The sequence below is a fragment of the Fistularia commersonii genome, chromosome 5 (assembly GCF_037954325.1).
Source record: "Fistularia commersonii isolate RoL2024-O1a breed Wild chromosome 5, RoL_Fcom_v1.0, whole genome shotgun sequence".
In the NCBI taxonomy this organism is placed as follows: Eukaryota; Metazoa; Chordata; class Actinopteri; order Syngnathiformes; family Fistulariidae; genus Fistularia; species Fistularia commersonii.
The window spans coordinates 18508272-18525898 of record NC_141288.1 but is presented as its reverse complement, the minus strand read 5'-3'; the positions used below and the strand labels follow the sequence as shown (position 1 = coordinate 18525898).

The 17627-nt window shown below is 42.2% G+C and overlaps 2 protein-coding genes and 1 long non-coding RNA gene across 3 annotated transcripts in view; 1 reads left to right on the top strand and 2 right to left on the bottom strand.

Moving 5' to 3' along the window:
- Positions 1-8428, top strand: part of gsap (gamma-secretase activating protein) — a 42060-nt gene extending 33632 nt beyond the window's left edge. Inside the window, exons 29-32 of the mRNA XM_086147133.1 lie at positions 3617-3678; positions 5119-5223; positions 6365-6461; positions 6640-8428. Coding sequence (XP_086003259.1) covers positions 3617-3678; positions 5119-5223; positions 6365-6461; positions 6640-6755 — 380 coding nt within the window. The 3' untranslated portion in view covers positions 6756-8428. The remainder of the gene's footprint in view (positions 1-3616; positions 3679-5118; positions 5224-6364; positions 6462-6639) is intronic.
- The window catches only part of LOC147234271 (uncharacterized), a 46712-nt gene extending 36063 nt beyond the window's left edge, over positions 1-10649 (bottom strand). The window contains exons 1-5 of the long non-coding RNA XR_015106177.1: positions 8774-10649; positions 7417-7511; positions 6593-6784; positions 5140-5199; positions 4246-4330 (exon numbers count right to left, since the gene is read on the bottom strand). This is a non-coding gene — a long non-coding RNA (uncharacterized LOC147234271). The remainder of the gene's footprint in view (positions 1-4245; positions 4331-5139; positions 5200-6592; positions 6785-7416; positions 7512-8773) is intronic.
- Positions 10650-10866: 217 nt separating this feature from the next.
- The window catches only part of ccdc146 (coiled-coil domain containing 146), a 30811-nt gene continuing 24050 nt past the window's right edge, over positions 10867-17627 (bottom strand). Inside the window, exons 15-19 of the mRNA XM_086147399.1 lie at positions 14126-14236; positions 13879-14016; positions 12882-13007; positions 12170-12292; positions 10867-11082 (exon numbers count right to left, since the gene is read on the bottom strand). Of these exons, the coding sequence (XP_086003525.1) occupies positions 10867-11082; positions 12170-12292; positions 12882-13007; positions 13879-14016; positions 14126-14236 (714 nt within the window). The remainder of the gene's footprint in view (positions 11083-12169; positions 12293-12881; positions 13008-13878; positions 14017-14125; positions 14237-17627) is intronic.

The window sequence follows — 17627 nt, the reverse complement described above, 5'->3', positions numbered from 1 at the left end:
AACAACAAGTAAAAGCAGTTGAAATCCATCACGTGTGAAACGAGGCTCTAGGCAGGACATAATGAAGCCAGAAGACGGGCAGAGCGGAAAGAGGCGGAAGAGGAGACGGCGTGTGATGAATCAGCCACGCAGATGCTGACTGAGTTTTACTGTCACGCAGCGTTAGCGGGGGGACGCCCGGCAGGCGCTAAACTGTGGTTATCACACCCGCGGTGAAGCGCGTTCGGGGCGGAGCAGCTAAGGGGTGGATGAGTTACGAAAGAATTCTAAGGAGCTGCAGAGGAAGTCCTCGGGTCATGGATCCTCGTGGGTTCTGTGACCTGGATGATCACGAGATTGTGCTTTTTAGGCACTCCCGATCGCACGGGAACATTTTTACAATTTTTACAATTACGTTTGAGCCTCCGAAGACTTCGAGGACTCCATCGGGGATCAGCTCTGAGCCCCTTCTTGTTCGCAATGGTGATGGATAGGCTGCTGACAGATGAGGTTAGACGGGAATCCCCATGGACCATGATGTTTGCCGATGACATTGTGATCTGTAGTGAGAGCAGACAACAGGTAGAGGAATATCTAGAGAGGTGGAGGTATGCTCTGGAAAGGAGAGGAATGAAAGTTAGTCGCAGCAAGACAGAGTATATGTGTGTGAATGAGAGGAACTCTGGTGGAACGGTGAGGCTACAGGGAGTGGAGATCAAGAAGCTGGAGGATTTCAGGTACTCAGGGTCAACAGTCCAGAGCAACGGAGAGTGCGGAAAAGAGGTGAAGAGACGGGTTCAAGCAGGTTGGAATGGGTGGAGAAAAGTGTCAGGGGTTCTATGTGATAGAAGACTATCGGCCAGAATAAAAGGAAAGGTGTACAAGCCAGTGGTGAGACCAGCGATGATGTTTGGACTAGAAACGGTTACAATGACCAAAAGACAGCAGGCAGAACTAGAGGTTGCAGAGATTCTAGAGGTTCTCTTTGGGAGTGACCAGGATGGATAGGATCAGGAAAGAGTCTATCAGAGGAACAGCACATGTTAGATGTTTTGGAGAGAAGGTCAGAGAAGCCAGACTGAGATGGTTGGGTCATGTCCAGAGAAGGGATAGTGAATATATTGGTAGACGGATGCTGGAATTGGAACTGCCAGGCAGGAGGTCTCGAGGAAGACCAAAGAGAAGATTTATGGATATAGTGAGAGAAGATATGAAGGTAGTTGGTGTGAGAGAGGAAGATACAGAGAATAGGGTGAGATGGAGAAAGTTGACTCGCTGTGGCGACTCCTGAAGGGAAAAGCCAAAAGAAGAAGAATGTTTGAACCTTCGAGGTACATTAACACCAAAATCTCCCTTATAATAGGACTTTTGGGTCTCATAAGAAACCCAAGACGGTTCGTTTTTGTATTTTTCCATGACCTGCGCTTGGGTTTAAGGCTTGAATGATGTTATTTGGTGTCGTTTATGTAATTTTTAACTAAGAAAACAAAAAGGATGACAAAGTGACTTGGCATGAAGATCAACAGAACCGAAATATGTGTCGGTCCTTGTTGCTCTTGGTCTGGTCGGATTGGACGTGGGGCTTTCTCATGGAAAGAGCAAACATCCTTGAAGATTATTTTAAGGACTGAGTCCAAATGGTTTCCAAACTTCAAAGTGAGAGAAAAGGATGTCTCGCAACTTTGAAGTCTGAAGGTTCATGCGTCACTTACTCCCCCAGGGGATTCATCAACTTTCTATATATGCATTTAAAATTCACTTATTTTATAACCAGGGTAATTGCTTGGCAGGTGTCCACTCCATGCCCCTCCATAAGCTCGCAGCTAGTATTCTCTCTGTTTTTTTTTTTAAATTTTTTAGCCGGTTGAGTTAAGTGATTAATGGGCACACAGGACTGTCTCAGAAAATCAAAATACTGTGATGACGTTCTTTATTTTCTGTAATGCAATTACAAAAACAAAAATGTCATACATTCTGGATTCATTACAAATCAACTGAAATATTGCAAGCCTTTTATTATTTCAATATTGCTGATTATGGCTCACATCTTAAGAAAACTCAAAAATCCTGTCAAAATATTAGAATATCATGAAAAAGTAATTTTTGTTTTATTAATTGCATTAAAAAAGATAAAGAACTTTATCACAATATTCTAATTTTCTGAGACAGTCCTGTATATCTCTATATATATCTATATATATATCTATATATATATAGATATATATATAATTTTTTTTATTTTTTTTGTCTATTTATAATGATATAATGTACATGTGATCCTCTAAGAAATACATTGTTTTAGCTAAGGATTAGTTTGTTGAATGCTCATACATGTTGATTTAAAACTGCGTGTTCTCCTCATGTCTGCGTGGTGGATTTTCCTCCCACGGTCCAAAAATGGGGAAAATTGCCCCAAATGAGTGTTTTTTTTTTTTCGTCTATAATCGTGGCCCTGCGATTGACTGGGATGGGCTCCGGCGTCCCCCCGAGTGCAGGATAAGCAGCAGAAGATGGATGGATGGATGAATATACGTTTATACAATGAGGTTAGAAGGAGGCGGGATGGAGGAGGTGGAGGATTTTTAGTGCAAAAGCCAGAGTGAAAAAAAATTGTGCGCTAGCAGCTTGGAACAGAAGTCCGGAAAACATGTCGGTCAGAAGATGTTAGATGTTCTGGAGTCGGACCGAGATGGTTTGGACACGGAGAGAGGAGGGACGGTGGAGATGCAGAGGTTCTGGATCAGGGGTGTCAAACTCATTTTCAATGTAACTAAATGTAATGTTGAATAAATGTTCAATAACTCAAATCCAATATGTTGCATATGCATTTAAAGAGATGTAAAAAAAAATGATGTTTACTAGTTGCTCTTTTAAAACATAAATCCTTTTATAGCGTCAGGTTGAGAAACCCACACAACTCCATCAATCAATGATCAAACTATCCGAGTGGATAAAGAAAAATATTTGCTACCAATATCGATTTATTGTTCTTCTGGAAGGCTAACTTTGGCTTACTTAGCTCCGTGTTTTGTGTCAAAATGACGACATAGTAATAATGCAAAAGACATACTGTTCTTTTTTTTTCTCCTTGAAGCGCAAACATGTATTTACCCTCTGCATCAACTTTTCTGTTCACGGACATTCAGGGATCATTTTATATTTCTCAATTCCCGTCACTTCGCTGGGAACATGATGGGTATGAATTGCGGGAAACGTAGTTTATGGTCAACACATGCGTTTGACATTAAATTTCAGGCTACGAGACCTTTAAGACGTTCTCGCGGGCCACGTTTGGCCTTGAGTTTGACGCTTGTTGTGAGAAAGGAGGATGCAGAGGAGAGGGTTAGTGGTGACCTGTGAAGGGAACAGCCAAAAGGAAAGGAAGAATATATATATATCTATGAATATTTACATAATTATTAGATGAGTCGAACTCTTCGCATTTGTAAATAAATTTTGCATTCGGCATCTCCATTGAATGTCACTCTGGAAGGCCCCCGAGCCCAAACATTTCTTCCCGCCGCTTGTTTTTCTCAAGAAGTCTTTTTCTTTTTTCCCTCTTTTGAAGCAACCAGGCATTTCATTATATTCAGAAGACTTAACAGCTCGGTGTCGCTTCTCTTTTCTCCGTTTGCAGACACGAGCAACCACGATGCTAACGAGAAACTAAAGTTCGGCGTACTCAAGAGACTCCCCGAGGTACTTCCGCGACTCTGTGTGTGTGTGTGTGTGTGTGTGTGTGTGTCCAAACTAGGTTTTTATCCAGGGCAGAAGAGACTGGAGTGATACGACATAGCGGTCGGATGTAAGCGGTCGACAAATTGAAAATCGAGGGTCCCGTCAGCCGTCGAGATGATAATGCGAACACTCTTGAAGGACAGAGATAAGATGTGCTTTGACCCGACAGAGGTGAATTTTTCCACCTGGATTGTGTTCGGGGCTCAAGAATGCGTGAGGCTATTATAATCCCATCTATGCCAGGAGGGGGAAGTTTTTTCATCTTCCCTCCAAGGGTTCTCTCCTGGAATTTCCCATTCTGGTCCAATTAGGAGTCTGAAGTTATTCTGGGCTTCACCTCCTTCGAGCCAATCAAAAAGCACTTGTGTATCCGGTTGGTGAGCGTGTGTGTGTGTGTGTGTGTGTGTGTGTGTGTCGGTGTCTGGGTAAAGCTCGGTCGTGGTCCACTCTATTTGTGTGTGCTTCCTGACTCTTGCATAACTTTCACATGTGTGTGTGTGTGTGTGTGTGTGTGTGTGTGTGCAGTACCTGCAGATGTGTACGCTCGTGTTCCATACGCATTGTGATCAGAGGAATGTGATTTGTGTCTCCATTCTGTTTCCTGCTTGTCAGACTGTAGGTGAGGGAGTTTGGCAAGAGATTCATCAAGTCCTCACACACACACACACACACACACACACACACAGTAAAAATGTCAGTGTTGTGATGTTGAGATTCATTCCTTTAAACCTCAAAATTATAACACATAAAGTTGATTAATAGTTGATAGTTGACGCTGTTGGTCGCTCGATAAAGCAAGAAGCAGACCCTTTTTTTGAGGGACGTTTTATTCTCCATGCAAAACATGGTGGAAAGTTGAAATTTGAAAGTTTTGATTGCCTTCTCGCTCACAGCTTTGAGAGAAATTCGGTTTTTAATGGTTCCTCTCGGTATCAACGCCCAATTTTACATCTAGGACAGGAAGCAGCCGAGAGGAGAAATCCGCATTGTTTCCCGCTGTCTGTAGTTTTTTAATAATTACTGGGATGTTCATTTTCACGGATTTTAGTTGGGATCCCAAAAATAGAAAAGCACAGATGTTCCCACACTCCTGGGATAGTGTTTTTTTTTGTGTGTGTTTGTGTGCGTGATTGTGTATTTGCTCCTCAAATGCATCTGTTCACACCTTACTTTAGGGAGACGTAAATATAATAATGGCGCTTTGAAAGAAACATGAGGTTAAATAAAGGTTATTCTGAAGGTTACGACAAGTTAGACAGGACTTTCGTCTCAATGAAAAGAAATGTTATAACATCTGAAGCAATGGAAACTCAAGTCTCTCTCTCTCGTTTGTGTGTGTGTGTGTGTGTGTGTGTGTGTGTGTGTGTGTGTGTGTGTGTGTGTGTGTGTGTGTGTGTGCAGTCTATGGTGCATAGGATTTACCATATGTGGGATCATCCTGTCAGTTCAGCTTCCATCTCTAGAGATTATGTCAGGACTCTGCTGGAGAAGCACAACAAAAACAAGGTAACAGCACAGCACATCTTTCTCTCACACACACACACACACACACACACACACACACACACAAACACATACATACACACACACACAGTCATTTCCTTTTTTTTTTTTTTTCTCTCCCGCTTTTCATCCACAATTCAGAAAAGCATGCATTCCATTTGACAACATTTAGCGTCTGAAGCATAAACAACTCTTTCCAGGCAGCATTGGTATATTTTGACAAACTAATCATCCCAGTCACCCGCAACACAACCCTCCTGCAACATATCGCAAGGAACATCAAGGTCTCCGGTTTCAGATGAAAGAAGCCATTTTTTTATTTTTTCAGACCCTCATCCAAGCCGTTATCAGTGAGTTAAAGGCAGAGGCGGTGGTACCTTTTACAGATTGCAAAGCTCTTACCAGGCAATCTCTACCACGTTGCGCTGTATAAATGATTACCTGACCTGACTCCATCAGCCATCTTTTCCTGTTCCAGTTAGATGTGAAATTATGTTTTTTTTTTTTTAAATAAAATAGAATAAAAAAAAAAAAAAAATATATATATATATATATATATATATATATGTACATATACATATATATATATATATAACTTGAGGCAATTTAGCTGATAATGTGTCCAAATTAAAGAAATACCTCAAAGTGTTTTCTTGATATATTTCACAGAAATGAATTTTGTTTCTTGTATAAATTATTACCTGATCTGACTCGATCAGCCATCTTTTAATGTTGCAGTTAGATTTGAAATTATGTTTTTTTTTAAATAAAATAAAATGAAAAATAATTAAAAAAAAAATATATATGCATATAAATATATATATATAAATTGAGGCAATTTAGCTGATAATGTGTCCAAATTAAAGAAATACCTCAAAGTGTTTTCTTGATATATTTCACAGAAATTAAATTTGTTTCTTGGCCTCTTTGTTGATGTTTGTTCATAACCAGAGCAACAATCACACGTCCGTCTTTTCAGTGATGCTTTTGGCTGTTTTGCCCAGAAAAACCGGTGAAAACTAGGTTATATTCCCGATAGTTAAGCGCTCGCCAACACGTGCATTAGCCGAAAGTATGTCTTGACTGAGTGCACGAGAGAAAAACCAGCCGTGTTTTTTTTTTTTTTCTTCTCTTTCCTTTCTAGGGGATTGTTTTCACCGACAAAGACAAGCCGGGAATCATATCCGACTTTCTGCCTCTCACTTATCTGGCAAAAATACTTTCTGATATAGAAGAACAAGGTAGAAAGAGTGTTTGTGCTTGCGTTTGTGTGTGTGAGGCCTTTGTTAGTTTGAGACAGAATGTGCATTTACGTGTGTGTGTGTGTGTGTGCGTGCTTGGTCAAAACATTGCTTTTTTTTTTTCTGTTCACCTTATATCTGTTTGGAGAACCTGCATCTCCCCCTTCCTCTGCTCCAGCCTTGAACCCGTTCGAGGAGCAGGAGACCGTGGATGCAAAGTTTGTGGAAGAGACGGCTCTGAAGCAAACGCTGATGCTACTGGGCTCCGATGATGAAGGATCTGGAGGGAGCTGAGGTTGGGGGGGGCCAGACTTTGACTGGGCCTTGAGGACAGGATGGATAGATGGATGACGGCGGCACAGAGGGCAAGAGGAGAATAATGAATGGAAAGCTAGAATGGAAGAGCGCTCATAAACAAGCTCTGACTGTTTGATGACAAACCAGCGAGGGATGACGGAGAAGATGGATGGAAACAACCAAACATGGATGGCGCAGTGGAGGAGGGCAGAATGGATTTTTATTTTATTTTTTTTATATTTTTAAGTTTTACTGCGTGTCTTTACCACTAAATACAGCAACACGTTGAGTTGTGGGAGGGTTGTAAAAATATTCATAAACCAAGAAAAAGAAAATGCATTCAGTGACAAATTTAGGGAGAATTAATTATTTACCAAAAAAAAACTCTAAAACTGCGGTTATTTGCGTTGTCTGGAATTCTACGGCGGCGGCGGTACTCTTTCACTCCCTTAAAAACTCCACTGCCTCTCTTGCAATTTATGAACACAGTAAATACCGGAATACTTTATAAATCACACATTATTATTTACCGTGGTGCGTTTCCTGTAATGCACCGCCTCATTTACTTGATTACATGCTGACACAGGCTTTGCAGATACAAAAGTTTGCCGTCGCTGGACTTCACGGTTACGCGGAATCGTCACAATCAAAAACTCACGCGTGTTCAGCGGCATTTTAGACGTTTGAGTGTCGGAACTCCTCGGATGCACAAACCAAAAGGGATTCTTTCGGAGAGACGTGACGTTAATAAATCTAAAATGAGGAAAGAAGAAAAAAATGAGCAAACATTTGCAGCAACGCTGACCATGATGTAGCACGATGCAAGACAGATATGTCAACAAATAAGGTCAGAAAACATGAAATTGAATGATATTTAATGTTAAAATGTGACCGAGTCTGCCACAATGATAAAAGAATGCGTTTAAACTACGAAAAGATAATCTTTCACATAAAAACTGGGAAAACAAAAGCAATAAGGGACCCACTCAGGGATTTTGGATGCTAAAGCCTGATTCGGTCCAGCGAGACCGAACTGGAGGGAAGTTATTTCAAACTTTGATTTGTGTCGCTCCATTTTTATGGCGCCGCTGACCCAGCGAGTGAGTACGGGCTACATTTCAAAACCGTACTTTCTTTTATTCCATAATTATCAACATTTTTTTGATGCACCTGTTCAGCAAAAGGGACACAGGCTTATTTTCAAGTAAAATATACAAAATTATAAAAAAAAGTTACATATCCAAATTCAATTTGCTCCAGAAACAGCTCTCTTCATTGCTGCGCTAATAAATAGGCAAACAAATGGTGAGCTTAATTAGATAATGACTTATTTTTCTATAAATCCACAGCACATTGCAAAATATGTCCACCAAATTCTCTTAAACCAAAAATTTGAATTACACTGCGAAGGGTGACGACAGAAATATGAACAGAAACGTCTGTAAAAAGAAAAAGCTGTTGGCTCCCTGCACACAAGGCTGCACGCGCCTGGTTTGAATAACACACACCCTCAATCATGACTCAGCCTTGCTGGGAGGGAGTGTGTGTGTGTGTGTCAATGGGCATGTATTCATAATCCTTTTTTTATAGCGTCCGAGCTAATATTTACATTACGTGTCATCTAATTCAAGAAACACTCTTCTGAATAAAGGGATTTTTGATTACACAAAGAGTTGCGTGCCGTTAATTGGTTCTCCAGCGTTTCGTTCGACTTTGTTTCCATGTTCTTTCCGAATCGTGTCGTGTTGCTGGGCATCGGCTCCAGAGGCTTTCGATGACTTTGCCTTGAATGGTCAAAAATAAGCGCCGGCTGCGTTCTCGTAAGTTACAGAACAATGAGATAATTTACTCCGGGAAGATTGCAGATCCACAGAAACTCCACTCCTGTTTCTTTCATCATAGAATCTCAGTGAAAAAAAACACCTCAATGCCCTTGATTGTGAAATACCTGCAGCGGTAAAAGCGATTATTCCTACTCGGTGCCTCCCTAGTTACGATCCTCTATCAATATTTACCTTGCGGAGATGGCTCATGCATCAATCGGTAAATTTGGAAAACCCCGGCTCCACACCTCGACCCTCCCCTGGGCAAACTAGCGGGATAAGCGTGCACGTCCAACCGCACAACCTGCGGATAAAACACAAAACGCGCGACCCGCAACAGCCGATCGGTGTTCTGGAGTGAAAGATAAATAGACAGGATAAAATACGGCATTCAGGAGATAATTAGTCTTAAAAAACTGTGACAAAAAATTGAGAAAGTGTTCAGACTTGATATTGACACATAATTATAGTTTCAGTTGCTATAAATAAATAACAGCGGTGCTGCGGTAGAGGCTTTCAGCAACAATTAAGGGGAATGTACAACATTAAAATTACACAAAATACCCCTTAAAGCAATAGCTTTCAGCCCAGCGCGACAAACATAATTCTAATAACTGGGCTCAATCTCAGCTCAACACTTTTTGAATAGAATTTCAATCCCGGTAGCGTAAGATTCAAGCGATTTAATAATATTGCGGTACAAGAACAACACATATAAACAGTCTCCAAGCGCAAAAACGGCGACCGCTATATGCTAAACGCCCGCTCTGACATGGAAGTCCAGGAGGAAAAGGTCAGATCTCCCTCAGAAGGCGACGCACACAAAACAACACGGCGTCTGATGGTGTCGACGGCTGCTTGGGTTTCCTGTGCGAACGGTAACGGCTTTCTTAAAATATACCGTCTCAGTATCGATCGGGGTGAATAAGGTACTTGCCTCTTCACAATTTAATATAGCTTTAGGCGGGACATGGCTTATAATTAGGTTGGTCCGCTCCGACGAGTGCTCTCATTTTCCATTTCGGCTGTGAAGCAATCTGTGTGTTTTTTGCTGGATCGATAACATTTGGTTCATTTTTTTTTTCCTCGTTATTTATCAATTGTTATCTCACCGCGTGTTCTTTCACACTTTCATGAGTCACATCTATGAAATGGAAAATACAAGTCTCACACAAGTGAGTCTTAAAATGTATTTAGATTTTTGAGTTGTGGGGGAAAAAAAAAAAAAAGCACCATCTTCACCCCGAAGTATAACTAGATTTATTGATTCTAATGGAAGCATAATGTTGATACCGTATCTAGAAAACGCTCGTCGAATGATTCATGTGTGTTACGCGTATCCTGCCGGCCCACATGGCTCAAATGAGTTACAGCTATAACACACCTTAAATCATAAATTAATCCAAACATAATGTTCCTCAAAAGCCTATGCATAATATATGAAGCCTAGCGAATTTCCAAAGACGTGGTTCAGAATGGCTGGTTGGCACAAAAGTGAAGCCGGAACGGTCGCAAACACATTTAGCGACCTGGAAAAAAAAACGTTATCGGCTCAGGAACTTTCTGGGGCTCGGTGGGCTTTTTTTACTCTCCACTTCATTCGGGGCCCTAATTTCGCTCACATTTTCCGGCACCTTTTCGGATCACCTCTCCATCTCCCACTCTTCATTGAAATTCCCGCCTATCTTTGCCATTGTCTATGCTCTTTCATTGTCTGATCTCTCCTCTCAATATTTACATTTATCATTTCATGCATTAAGTCGGCACTCTTAGCCCGGCTTAACGTTCCTACTCCGTTGCAATTTATTCATCAGCGGCGGCGCAGGAAGTGAGCGGGATGAAAATGTCAAAATATGTAAAAATATTCCGATGTCCCTGGGAAATGGATTTATCAAACAAAAGTCATGTCGCGATGCGTTGCTCGGCAAAGAAAAAAAAAAAACAACAAAAGCTTTAGTTTGGAGGACATAATGTAACAACACGAGAACAAGTTTAATCTGTGTTTTTCCTCTAACTCTCCTGCAGTATTTAGTGCGACTACAAGCGGAGCCTGTAAACAAACACGTCTCCCGAACAAGATCGCTAACAGATGCTCGCCCGAGCAAAGTAACGACAAAAAGAGCCGAGGCGCGCTCGGCGGGGAGCACGGAGACGGACGGCAGCGGGGACGACGACCGAGGGATCGATGGCTGGGCGAGCGATCGATGAGCGATCGATGAGCGATCGGCCGACGGGAGAAAGATTAATAGGACGAAATTAACTGGGAATAACAGAGCGCCTCGATCCTAATGAAGTGTTTCCTCTACGTCTAAAGATTTGGACGCCGGTTTTCGGATGTGTCTCATGGCGGCTCCCGGCTGGGAGGGTTTGAAGGGGGCCTGGGCTCCGTAGGGCTTTGGCAGCGGGAGCGGGTCGCCCACGGGGACGTAGGCACCGGGACGAGGTTCGGCCGTGGTGAACTCCCCATTTGGCAACTGGTTCCACTCCTCTTCGTCAGCCAGCTGGTACACCAGAACACACACACACACACACACACACACATTAAATATTAATGGTTCTTCTCGGTGTAAGACACTGCGTGGCCTTGGACTGAAAATTCACATTCAATTTTCTGGTATTTCAATCATGTAAATTGAATATTAATACGATTTTTTTAAAAGAAATATCCCTACTCAAATGAAAGGGCAGTTTGAATAGTTGCGGGTTAATGAACTCATTGATTTGTATCCGTGTATATCAATTTGTAATGCTGCCGAGGGGGGAAAAAAAAAAAAGAAAAAGGAAGTTAAAGAAGGTCTTCGCTTTGCCCGTGTCCCCGTGACACAACAATCGCGGCTTGGTCTTTCACCCCACCGATGCATGCAAATGAGATATGCCCAATCTGAGAGACTTCAAAGAGATGGCAATTTTTCTCATGCATAGCGTATGAACAGCTTATCCCCTGGCATGTGATCTGAGGACTGCATGCAAAACAAAGAATAATGGCTTAACGTGCAAAAAAAAAAACAAAAAAAAAATGGAAAGAAAAGAAACGGCGAGGGATAAACAACTCGGCCATATGTATCTTTCCATTTGTACAATGCGCGTACGAAGCATACACGCATAAGTCTTGTGTAACGGGACCGAGCGCTCCCGATGTGGGAAAATCCAACAATATCACTTTCCCCGCCTTTGTATCCGGCAGCTATAAAGACTAATAACAAAGGGGAGCAAACACAAATCAGTCCGAGTCGGGCGGCAGACAGCCGGACAGGTATCAGACAGCGCCGATGCGGTTCCTCCTCCAGCCGACAGGCTCAGCTTCTGTTTGTTTGCCGGTCCGGCCTACTTGTCTTTTGTTTGCGCGCGTTGACAGATCTAATCTATTTCCTGAGTTGTGTGTGTCAGTGGAGGGTGTCGACTCCCTTTTCAGTAACAGCGTGTTCTGATATAGAGCGGCACTTCTGCGCCTTCCCGGCTTTAATTGATTCCCGCCTCGCGCTGTGTCCGTTTCAGTCTTTTCTTCCCCACTTTATCTCCCCTCCTTACCTCGCCGTGCTTTAATCAATTCCTAACCAGTGATCTTTATGTGTGACTATATTCTGTTACCCTCTCTCTCTCCTCTTTATTCCTCTGTCTCCTCTTCTTGTCCCGAAGCATCCTCCTCCACTCCTCTTCTATCTCAGGGCAGGGAGGCAGCCCCTGCTCCAGCCGCTGCTGCCACCTGTCCATCTGGAAACAGAGGGAAATATGAGATACATTTTACTTTGTATTCCGCTCTGCTGTCCCGCTTCAGCCCGACACGGATCCCCGAAAAACCAGATGCTGTCTGAACGCGGACAAACGCGCGCTTCCTCATTCCACCGGTGTGTGCAGGTGGAAATGCGTCGGTTTTAGATGTTTTACATAAAAAAAAAAAACTCTTTAAGGGGGGGGGGGTCATTTTCTAAATGAGGAATTACTGGATAGGGGTAAAAGCAATGCGATTCCGTCTCAAGTCTAGGATCACCTGGCTGTTATTTGTTAAAATTAAACTAACTGTAATTGCTGTTTTTTTCCTCTTTCTAATGCTGACAAATTCCTAAAAATACAGATATCCCATCGTCCCCCTCCCCCGTCTTAACCTCCTGCTCCGCTTCGCTGCGGAAGTAACCCATTTTTAGTCGTCTCTCGCTCTCGCGGTCGGCGCAGGAAGGAAAGACAAATGGAAAAGCCAGAGAAAGTGCAGCAGATCAGAGGAGGCCGTAGCCTCCAGAATCACATAGTTGCTCTTGCACGGTACGTGCCGTTCCGCTATGAGTGACCCGGGGCCACCTCTGACCTGGAGCTCTTTTTCTTTGATTTCTTGCTGGAGAGACAAAGCGGCGGCTTGCTTCATGGAAAGTTCTGCAGAGACGGCCATCGTGCGCAGACTGGTGTCGAGAATATGAGCTCGGATTTCACTCAGCTGGTAAAATAGAGCGCAAGTCTCATTACACGCAAAGTAGTAGCATCACAACAATAGCACTTTCAACTTGCAAAATACATATTTTATTGCCTGTTTAGAGTTATTTTATTGCCTATCTGTATATTTTACATATATTGCCTATTTTGTATAGTTTTGTATTTGTATTGTCTCCCCAGGACTACAGATGGAAATTAGCTATGAGCTACAATCTAGTACAAACATCTCTGCCTCTGTGCTGAATGTAATTGTAAACTGTCCTAATAAACTTCTAAACAAACAAACACGCGCACGCACGCTTTCGATTATGTTTTCAAGGGAAACTTTTGCTATTTAAGGCTAATGCTCGCTGATTTGTATCTTATTTCTCGCTATTTTCTGTATATTGTGTCTCTGTGCAGCTTTAAGCTGCCCTCATTTTAATTTTGACATTTTCTCAAGTGACAAATAAGGGAAAACACTCAAAAATGATTCGTTGAAAAACAAATAATCATCCAGAAAAGAAAGTGTCCGATTATTTTTTTTTTTTTATGGTATTTGTAAAAAAAAAAAAAAAGGGGTTTATATTTTGGCTTGGATAGTCCCTTTGTTTAATCATCATAAAACATTATTTGTTTCCCAAAATGATCGCAAATTACCCTTCGTCTGTATCTGCGGAACCACCGCACTACTGCACGGTAGCAAATTTCACACCTACTTTTGATACAACGAAGGAGGGAAAATGTCATTGAGATAGGATTAATCTGTATTTTTTCTGTCACATCTGCGAAAAAAGTGTGTGCATTTCTGCAGGGAAAAAGCCAGTAAAGCCGTAAAAGAAAACGCAGTGAGCCGAACATTACAAATACGCGAGTAAGAAGATCCTTTTGTCTACCTTCTTTGCAAGCGACAGGCCGTCCTGCTTGTTGTTCTCTTGCTGCTCTCTGAGTGGCTCGGAGAGCCGGGTCACCTGGTCCACCAGGAGTTCTTTTTCCAGTAACTGTCTCTCTCGCTCGGCCAGATCCGCCTCCAGCTACAATCGCAGGCAGACACGCGCACGTTGCAGGCATTGTACGGTCATAAGGGCGAATGCATGCCGTGCCTGCATGCACGGATGAGCATTTCGTAGAGCGACGGTTTACCGTCTTCATCTTCCTCAGCAGCTCGTCCATCGGGGGATCTTTGCCTTTTAGCTCTTTGTAATCGGCTGTTCGATTCAGGCCCCGTAAAGTCTGATCTCTGGCCTCTAACAGCTGAGAGTTAATGAGAGAACAAGAGTATCAGAGACCGACGAGAAGGCGAATAGGTGACCGGCTGAAAGAGAGTTCGATTTAAAAGAAAAGACAATCTCTGCACAAATGCGAGGAGTAAGAAAGCACTTTACGGCTACGATTTCACCGATCAGCGCGAAGCGTCGACATTTTTTTTTTTTTTTTTTTACGAGATACAGAGTGTACTGCCGACGTGATGGATGGATTAGGAGAGTCGAAGAATTGCAAAAGATGCATTTTCATCCACAGATGTTATATGAATTTTATATTGAGATCCAAATGTTTTTAAAGAAAGGCAGAATACTTGAGGGATATGAAAAAAAATGATTAAGCCATAAAGTTACTCTTGGGTAACTGGAACCTTTAGTAAGATTGTCGACATAGTAAGACATCGAGGAATATTTCTACTCCTGTATTACCGTAAAGGAAAATGCATGCCTGAATGCTGGTATGGAGAATTCAAATAACATTTATCTAGACTCATATTTCTGTTCATACGGTTAAATCCAATTTCTCTTTTGTTTCTCCTGTTAACCCGTTTTGTCCGTCTTCTGTTCTGTGTTGGGTTGGAAACCGCGTGCCGCATCCAAATTTTCCAACTCAAGACCGAACCGACGGAGGAACACGGTGAACACACGCATCCACTCCGTCGTGCTAAAGCTGAACACGCGTGACGCTAACATGTCTTTCTTTCACATTGATTTGCAGCCCCTTGGTTATCTTCAAACGGCTTCATATTCCACAGGGATATCTGCGGACATTAGAAATGCTAAATGATTAATGACTCGGCTGAGAAAATTAATTAACTGAGGAGGCAACTGTAAAAAGTGAGCCGAAGCCTAGAAAATAAAGAATGTTGAAAATACAGATAGCGCTCATATGTAATGCAAAGATTTGATATAAATGATGGGGACGGATGCAAACAGGAAGACCGATATCCTTTTGAGTTCATCACAGACTGGAGATGGAAATTAATTAATATGAAAACACCTTACCGATGACAGTGTTAAAGTGAGGCAAATATAATCTATGCATAAAATATATAAAATATACGATGCCGCGACGGTTAAACCCCGAGACAGTGGAAGGGTTTATGGGGAAAACGAGAAGAAAATGGTGTGCGAGTTGAAAGAGAAATGAAAAAAAAAAAAGGAAAAATACAATACATGTGGAAATATTTAAAGATGCCTGCAGGGATCAGAGGAGGCGATAAATATAAATATAGAAATGACAGGAGAGAGTGGACAAACAGTAGAGAGCGAAGACAGGATGAATCGAGGAGAAAAACAGGGTGTGGAAAAATTCAAGACCCAGGCGGTCTGACCTGACCTGTGTTATGAAACAGCAGCTTTTCTCCATCCAACCATGCTTTATATGAGTGTGTGTACGTACACACACCTGTATATGTTTACGGGCCTCGCTGCAACATGAAAGCGCATGTGTTTGACAGAGAAGAAAGCGTGGAACAAAGTGATGATTCCCATTTCCCCCGAGATTAACGAAGCCTCTGCGGTGCAACCGGGCAGCAAAACACTTCAAGGTGTTCGGCCCCCTAAATAAAGCTGTCATTTCCTCGTAGTCATACGGCTGTCATGTGATTCGCAACTAGATTAATAAGGATTAAGTTGCAGATTTTTGAGGAGAGGGAAATGTCGAGGCTGAAAATACTCGCCTTAATGCAGCGGATGGACTCAAACGTAAGAGCAGAGACGGGGAAAACAGATACCCGGGATGATAAAAGACTGGCAGGCTAAAGAGGATAAAGGAGCGCGGGGAAACAGAAAAGATCACACTGCCAAAAGAAGATAGGGATGGGAAGCAAAACCAGACAAGACAGAATTAAAGATAATAGATACTGAAAAACAGGAATTAGGGCTAACTGCTAAGCGACAGGGTTATCTTTTCTCCTCGCTGAGGAAGGACTCCATGCGAGGGGTTGAATGCATAACTTTCTCCAGGGTTTCTAACCGAGTGGCTGTCGAGAGACAGAATTGAATACATTGAGGTTAATCATTTGAATGAAACCGCTGAATTATGTGCACGGAGTAGAGAAAAAAAAAAATCACCATTAAGGTATGAAGGAGGATAAAGCCGACACACACATAAGCACACACACGGTAGTGGCAGGAGCTGCAGTGTTTTGTCTTTTAGCTGCTTTGCTGACTTTTGTTTCAGTTCTTGCACGTTTTTCGCCGAAACCGATCGGCCAATCAGAGTGATTTACTTGAATGGCGGCCTTCGGTGCCAATTTAAAAGGCTCGGTCCGACGGAGAGGCCGCTGACGGAGGCGGATTAGAGCCGAAAAGGACAAACCGTAAAGTGACGTGTCTGTGACTCTCGATCTCCTTCAAGACCCCTAAAGGAGGGGTTTATAAATATGCATTGCGTTACAATAGAATGCATTGTTTCTTCAGATTTATGTTTCCAAAAACACCCAAAACAAGGATTCAGAGGTTTCTTTACAAATTAAAATTCGGCACTTTTTCTTAAAGTAATAAAACTAAACGACATTATGGCATATTCATCATGGGTTAAGAAAGGAGAACAAAAAATAGGATAGAGAGAGAGAGAGAGAGAACAGAATAATATATGCAACTTTTAAGACAAACTTCCTAAAAAGTCGTCATTGAACTCTTTAGTTGAATGATAAATAATAAAGGCTGTTAAAGGCTTTATACGACATTATGTAATGGAGGTAGGACAAGTTGGAAGTGCGTCCTGCCCACCCAGATCCTGGATCAAACATGTTATCTCAGCTCCAACCACAAAATAAAGACCGCTTTCAAAACACCGCTTATGAAAAAAATAAAAATTCAATTCCATCTTCTCATTTAAGCATTGCAGCGGTACAAACGTCTCGAACAAACCCCGAGGGGCGCGAAGGTTAATCAGAGCAGCGGTTCACCGGGAGGTAGAAAACACAAAAAAAAAAATAATAAAAACACAGACTTTCAAAAGTTTCAATGGAGTATTCGAAATGTGTTCTTGAGAAACATGTTCACGGTGAATTTTTTTGAATCATTTTTTTTCTGCAAAGGCTCGCCTGAGACGAGAGGACACCCGGTCCTCCGAGGAAGCAGATGAATTGGACTTCCGAGTGATTGATCTGTGTACGACTCTCACATGTAATCACCCTGAGCCGTTTAAACACTGCATGATGGATACGGTACTGAGCCTCTTTGTCACTCTCCTCCTCTCTCCAATGTTCAATTCATCTTTTTCATTGTGCCTCTTTCTTAACATTTTTATATTCATCCTCTCCCCTTTGCTGTTATGCATTGATGTTTGTTTTTATCTTGATATCGTGTCTCCGTCTGTCTTTTATTCTTTATCCCCCCGCAACAACGGCTTCTTCTGGTGCTCCTGAATGTTG